This window comes from Artemia franciscana, unplaced genomic scaffold (genome assembly GCF_032884065.1).
Source record: "Artemia franciscana unplaced genomic scaffold, ASM3288406v1 Scaffold_2377, whole genome shotgun sequence".
Taxonomy (NCBI): domain Eukaryota; kingdom Metazoa; phylum Arthropoda; class Branchiopoda; order Anostraca; family Artemiidae; genus Artemia; species Artemia franciscana.
The window spans coordinates 27,919-35,551 of record NW_027063274.1 but is presented as its reverse complement, the minus strand read 5'-3'; the positions used below and the strand labels follow the sequence as shown (position 1 = coordinate 35,551).

The 7,633-nt window shown below is 33.6% G+C and overlaps 1 protein-coding gene across 1 annotated transcript; it reads right to left on the bottom strand.

The window, feature by feature from the left end:
- Positions 1–1,787: 1,787 nt before the first annotated feature.
- LOC136042891 (threonine--tRNA ligase 1, cytoplasmic-like) lies at positions 1,788–3,982 on the bottom strand (the record flags this gene model as incomplete). Its single annotated transcript, XM_065727821.1, has 2 exons — positions 3,667–3,982; positions 1,788–2,053 (listed from the first exon to the last, which is right to left on the bottom strand). Coding segments are annotated over exons 1-2 (467 nt in total), but the record flags the coding sequence as incomplete, so codon positions are not given.
- Positions 3,983–7,633: the final 3,651 nt, after the last annotated feature.

The following is a 7,633-nucleotide window of genomic DNA, read 5'->3' as shown; positions in this document are numbered from 1 at the left end:
ACTTTTCTTGCTGCCCTGTTTTTGCAACATAAAAATGGTTAAGTCATATAAATTTACCTCCTTAAATTGTTCTTTTTCAATCTAGTCAGTTAATTTTTCTAGTAACAGGAATATTCAGAAGCAAAAATAATCCAAACTGACCCTTAAGCACCTCTATGTGGAGGGTATTTCCGCCGTATATACCTACATACCTTACATACTTACATACTTTACGACGTAATACCTTACATTATATACCTATATACCCTACATACTTACACACTTTACGACGTAATACCTTACATTATATACCTATATACCTTACATACTTACATACTTTACGACGTAATACCTTACATTATATACCTATATACCTTACACACTTACATACTTTACGACGTAATACCTTACATTATATACCTACATACCTTACATACTTTTCGACGCTTAATACCTTACATTATATAGCTACATATTTTACAACGTAATACCTTACATTATAGACCTACATACCTCAAATACTTTACGACGTAATACCTTACATTATGTACCTACATACCTTACATACTTTACGACGTAATACCTTACATTATATACCTACATACTTTATGATGTAATACCTTACATTATATACCTACATACCTTACATACTTTACGACGTAATACCTTACATTACATACCTACATAGCTTACATACGTTACTACGTAATACCTTACATTATATACCTACATACCTCACATACTTTAAGACATAATACCTTAAATTATATACCTACATACCTTACATTGGGTATTTTTTACTAGATTACACGGCCTTTGTATGACGAACAAATAAACGTTTCAAATGGGAATAAGTCCATTTATTAGACAGTGAAACCTTCATTTGAAATTCAACTTTTATTTAGGCAATCTTAAAGAAGAAAATTTACAACTCAAGACTTTGCATGAACCCAGTTATTGAAATCTCTCAGACAGATCTAGTGAATGAACCGCAAAATATTATTTTATTGTGTGGAAATATTTTAGTTTTAATTTTAATACTTTATTATTTCTGCTGATGACGATTGTTGTATATGTGGTCGAAATATCCCGACTTAAGTATCTGTTTTCACTGTCTGATAAGTGGACTTGTCCCCATCTGAACGTTTGTTTGTTCAAAACTCAATCCATTTTCTTCTTTATCAAAAACTAAAACTGTAACATTAACTATATTTTGCCAGTATTGGCAAATTTCCTCCTATATTTGAGCATACAAAAACAAATGTCTGTGTTTTAATAAAAAATCTACATATTTTAGTACAAAATCTGTTTTTTAATAAAATTCTATCAAACGATGTCTGTGTGTTTTTTTTCAAAATTAAATTTTTTTTTTCAAAAATTAAAACTGTAGCATTAACTATATTTTGCCATTATTGGCAAAATATTGGCAAATTTCCTTCTATATTTGAGCTTGCCAAAACAAATGATGTCTGTGTTTTAATAAAAAATCCACATTTTTTAATAAAAAATCTGTTTTTAATAAAAATCTACCAAATGATATCTGTGTAGACTTCAATTTTTTTTTCAATAATTAAAACTTAGCATTAACTATATTTTACCAATATTGGCAAATTCCTCCAATATTTGAGTTTGCCAAAACAAATGGTTTCTGTGTTTTAATAAAAAATCTACATGTTTTAATACAAAAATCTGTATTTTAATAAAAATCTATCAAACGGTGTTTTAATATAAAATCTACGAATGATTAATATAATCATATATATAATATAATATATATAATAAACTTATATAATAAAAACTTATCTTACCAATGGGAAGGACAGTTCATTGGCTTCAAAGCAAATTTGTCTTTCTCAACATCAAAGGAGGACATATTCTCAGCATAGTGTTCCCAATGTCCAGACGTTTGCCATAACTTGGAACTATAAATGTTGGGAGTTACCACCTCCTCAAACCCCCGCTTCTCATACTCACTTCTAATGAACTGAATCAGAGTGTTGTAAATAAATGCTCCGTGAAGGGTGAAAAAGCAGGAGCCTGGGCTCAGTTCATGAAAGAAATACAACTCTTGCTCCTAAGAAGACAAGAAGAAAGTATTAACAGGTACGTACGTATTCTTTTTTGGCGGGGGAGAGAGGAAGGGCAATAATGAAGAAACGATTTATTTGATAAGAAGTATGGAGAAAACCAGGTAAGATTTTTGCAGGCTAGTTAATTTTTGAGTCTGGACTCATGAAAGAAATATAGCCCTTAGTCATAAAAAGAAAGAAGAAAAGAATTTTTTTTATTAACAGGCGCGTAAGAAAAATTTATTTGATTAAAAAATGCCGAGAGATCCAGGCAAATTTGGGGTTTGGGGAAGGGACACCCCGAATCACACTTCAAGACACACAAGAATATCCCAAATTGACTAAAATATTTTAGCCGTTAATTACTAAATAAAGTTTTGAATTTATGAACTGAATTATAAAATAAAATAGATTATGAGGTTATGAATAAATCAATATAGCGTGTATGGTTTTGAATTTTTCAAGTTTAACAAATTCCATATTCAACTATCCTAAATAAACACAGCATTCTGTATACTCGTACGGAAATCGTAATTTTATTCCTTAGCTTTTAGGGCCAAAATACTTGAATGACAATTAGACATGGTATATGAAAATTTATAAAAAATGACCAAATATATGAAAAATATTTTGCCGTTGAAACATAAATAATACATAAAGTTTTGAATATTAAAGTTTGACCAATGCCGCATTAAAACATAACAAATAATAAAAAACATTTTGTATATTCGTACAAAAATTCTAAAAAATTATCTTAGATTTTGGGGTCAAAATACTTGAATGACAATTAGACATGATATTAAGAAAATCTATGAAAATGAACAAACAGACGGAACAGATTCTGGCCGTTAAGATATAGATACTGTATGAAATTTCGAAACTTATGAAGTCTAACTAGCTCAATTTGGACATTTATCTAATAACAAATATATTCTTCATATAAAAAAAAAATTTAAACAGATTTTTTGCTTCAAAGTAATTGATTGACAATTAAACTTTGCATATGAAAATGTCCAGCATTTTTGTTTCATTACAGCTTTAGCGAGGCCGTGCCCAAAAACATATCTTAATTGCTTTTTAATTTTAACAACAAAACATTTAATTGTTTTGAGAATTTTTACCCAGTTTTGTATGTTTATTTAAAAATTCAAGTCTATTAGATCTATACATGCGTTTTTTTCCCCAAAACTATTTGCTTTATTTTATTTTTTTGGAAAAATAAAAATCTTTAATTTTGTTGCACAAATACTATGTGTAAAAGAGACCAATACAATTAAATCTTTGAATTCCACGTACAAAAGTATGATAAAATCAACTTTTAGATAGTCAAATTAAGGTATTTTTAATATAAAACCAAAAATAGTAAGTTTTGATTTTGAACAAAAAATTTTCGGTGGTTATTTTTGAAAATAAAAGAAAAACTGATGTAAATAGTTGTTTTTTAAAAGTTCTAAACAACATGCTGACGAGAACAATAGCTTCAATAGTTTTTAGTTTATTTTTATTTGAGTTTTTTTTATTATAATTTTTTTAGTTTTTCTTATTATTATTATTTTGTTTAGTTAATTTTTTTCGTAAATAGGGTTTTGTAAATGAGAAGGAATTTAGCAAATCTTACCCTTCCAAGTTTCCTATGATCTCGTTTGGCTGCTTCTTCTTGTAACTTCTTCCATTCCTTTAGCTGCTTGGAATCAGGAAACGAAATTCCGTACACTCTCTGCAGGGATTCTGCTTCTTGCTTACCTTCCCAATAAGAAGATGAGTTCTTTGTGATGTTGAATGCCTTAATTTTTCCAGTATGCCTCACATGGGGGCCCATACACAGATCAATGAGGGGGCCACATCGATACACAGTGGTGGTTGGTGACTTGACTTTTTCATTTAAGATACGTACTTTGAACTGATTATACTAAAAATGGGATAAATTAGTAATGAGACTGACAGATTTCGTTGGTGGTATTTTGACTATGGGAATTCAGAAAAAAACTAAGATTCTAAGCAAAAATACCATTCAAGAATGGAAAACCTGAAAAGAATAGGCTGCAGGAACAGGAGGGTCAATTCATGAAAACGTGGGGAGGCATATTTTCTTTTCTGTTTAATCATGAAGGCATAAATTTCTTGTTAAAAAATCAAAGGGGCGAAATTTTCTGTTTTCAACTTTTGTCAATAAGAATACAAAATAGCTGTTTTTCAAAATAAAAGAGGGAGAGGGGGGCAATAAATATAAGGGATATTACAAATTATTTTGTAGACCACAATCCTTTCCAATTTACCGGAATTAAGAGAAAGAAAAAGAAATAGCCGCAACATACAAAAGAAAAAGACAATCATAAACAAAAGTCACAAATATAAAAAGAAAGAAAACAGTTCTTGTTGTTGCTTTTTGTTTTTATATTTAAAAGAAATATAAGTCCAGTCCAGCCTCCAACTCCCCTAATGTCAAAAGATCTGGTCGGGATTTGAAATAAGAGCTCTGAGACATGAATTCCTTCTAAAAATCAAATTTCATTACGATCCGATCATCTATTCGTAAGGTAAAAATACCCCAATTTTCATGTTTTCCAAGAATTCCGGTTTCCCCCTCCAACTCCCCCGAATGTCACAGGATCTGGTCGGAATTTGAAATTAGAACTTTAAAGCACAAGATCCTTCTAAAAATCAAATTTCATTAAGATCTGGTCACCCTTTCGTAAGTTACAAATACCTCAATTTTCAAAATACCCCCCCCCCCATTCCACCAAAGAGAGCAGATCCGGTCCAGTTATGTCAGTCACGTATCTTAGACAGGTTTCTATTTTTCCCACCCAGTTTCATCCTGATCTCACCGCTTTAAGTATTTTCAAAGATTTCTGGTCCCCTCAACTGCCCCCCCCAAATACGCTTGATCCGGTTGAGATTTAAAATAAGATATCTGAGTTACGAGGTCCTTCTAAATATGAAGTTTCATGAAGATCCGATCACTCCTTCGTAAGTTAAAAATACGTCATTTTGTCTTATTTTTCAGAATTACCCCCCCCCCCAAATTGAGCGGATCTGTTCCAATTATGTAAATCACGTATGCAAGACTTCTGCTTATTTTTCCAATCAATTTCATCCCAATCCCTCCAATCTAAGCGTTTTCCATCATTTTAGGTTTCCCCACCCCAAACTTTCCCCAATGTCACCAGATCCGGTCTAGTTTTAAAATAAGAGCTTTGAGACACGATATTCTTCTAAATATCAAATTTCATGGAGATCCAATCACCCGTTCGTAAGTTAAAAATACCTCATTTTTTCTAGTTTTTCAGAATTAACCCCCCCCCCAACTACCCCAAAGAGAGCGGATCCGTTCTGGTTATAAAATAAGAGCTCTAAGACACGATATCCTTCTAAACATCAAATTTCATTGAGATCCGATCACCCGTTCGTAGGTTGAAAATACCTCATTTTTTCTAATTTTAAGAATTACTCCCCCCCAACTACCCCAAAGAGAGCGAATCAGTTCCGATTATGTCAATCATGTATCTGGGACTTGCGCTTATTTTTCCCATCAAGTTTCATCCCGATCCCTCCACTCTAAGTGTTTTCCAAGATTTTAGGTTTTCCCCCTCCAACTCCCCCCAATTCAGGATCCCTTGTCTGAGAGGACGCAGGTTCGAATCCCAGTGTACCCAATTCTTCAGTTTGGGACGGGGGTCAGTGGCGTGACTCTGTAAGCATAGCCAGAGTCGACCCAGCTCTAAATGGGCACCTGGAGAAATCTGGGGAAGGTAAACAGGAAGGGTGTGCGAAAGCACTGGATGGCTGGCCCCCAACCCCCCATTGCACTTCCTGGCTGAAGGGCCAAGAAACGGAGATCAGCACCGCCGGTAAGGACTGTAAAGTCTAATGCCGTATCCTTTACCTTTTTACCTTACCCCCCAATTCCATCCGATCCGGTCGGGATTTAAAATCAAAGCTCTGAGACACAATATCATTCCAAACATCAAATTTCATCAAGATCCAATCACCCGCTCCTAAGTTAAAAATACTTCATTTTTTCTATTTTTTCCGAATTAACCGACCCCCCACTTCCCCCCAGATGTTCAAATCGGGAAAACGACTATTTCTAATTTAATCTGGTCCGGTCCCTGATACGCTTGCCAAATTTCATCGTCCTAGCTTACCTGGAAATACCTAAAGTAGCAAAACCGGGACTTTAGGTTTCCCCCCTCCAGTTCCCCCCAATGTCATCAGATCCGGTCGGGATTTAAAATAAGAGCTCTGAGACACAATATCATTCCAAATATCAAATTTCATTAAAATCCAATCACCCACTCATAAGTTAAAAATACTTCATTTTTTCTATTTTTTGCGAATTAACCGGCCCCCTACTCCCCCCCCCCCGAGATGGTCAAATCGGGAAAACGACTATTTCTAATTTAATCTGGTCTGGTCCCTGATACGCTTGCCAAATTTCATCGTCCTAGCTTACCTGGAAGTGCCTAAAGTAGCAAAACCGGGACCGACAGACAGACAGACAGACCGACAGAATTGGCGATTGCTATATGTCACTTGGTTAATACCAAGTGCCATAAAAAATAAACAAGCAAAAGCAAAAAATTATAAATACCTTGATATTATGATTTTGAGTATCTGCAACAAATATTTGTTCACCGGGACCAAGACAGAATCCATGTGGCGAAGCCAAACAGCTCATATTGGCACCCTTGGACATGGATCCTTGACTACCAAATTTGGTCCGTACGCTCATTTGATGAGCTTTCGGTTCTAGATGTACCAGCTTATCAGAATCCTGAATATTAAGCATTGGGCTATTTGACAGTTCTAACACTGCAAATGAAATATAATTGTTGCAATCAATTATTTTTTTTTAACGGCAATTTTATTCGTATTATGATTTAAACCTCAATCACAAATACGTTTAAGGTCAGGATATCCGACTTTCAGTAGAAAGACGAGGTATGATTATTTAGATAGTAGTTGGAACGGTAGGGATTTCCACCTAGAAAAAAATCAAATACTAATTCCTCAATCACTAAAATTTGTTAATATGAAGACAAACTATTTTTTTTTCTTAAATTATACAAAAAAATACATAAAGTGGTTAGTATTTACTTGCCATGTTTTTCGGAAATAACAGTTAAATGTCAGTTAAAGAGTGTTCGAAAAAATCTCGTTTACTTGACATAGGAAATTGATAAAACAGTATGTTTGTTAAACTTGACGGACAAGCAACAGAGATTTCTGATTTTATTTCTGTGGAGTTGCTGCTAATGCTCAAAGGTATGAGTATTATTTATTTTAAGAAAAGCATTGATGCGGAAACCATTGGCGAAAAATCATTAGTGAAAAATGTTGGCGTTGAAGCGGAAATCGTTCGTATTTTTTGAAAAAAAAGCCTATATCGGAACAACTACTATCTTCAAAAAACATATGCTCCAAGGCGATCATTCTTTAGATTATTCTAGCTGGGTTTTGTCACCTCAATCAGCTTACTCTAGCCCTCAACCCTTAAAAAAATTGTCTTGCATTGTCTCCTTCCGCTGGTGAAAGTTGGCCGATTGTGTGGTAAAGGAGTTTTGAAATTTGGTCGTGGTGAA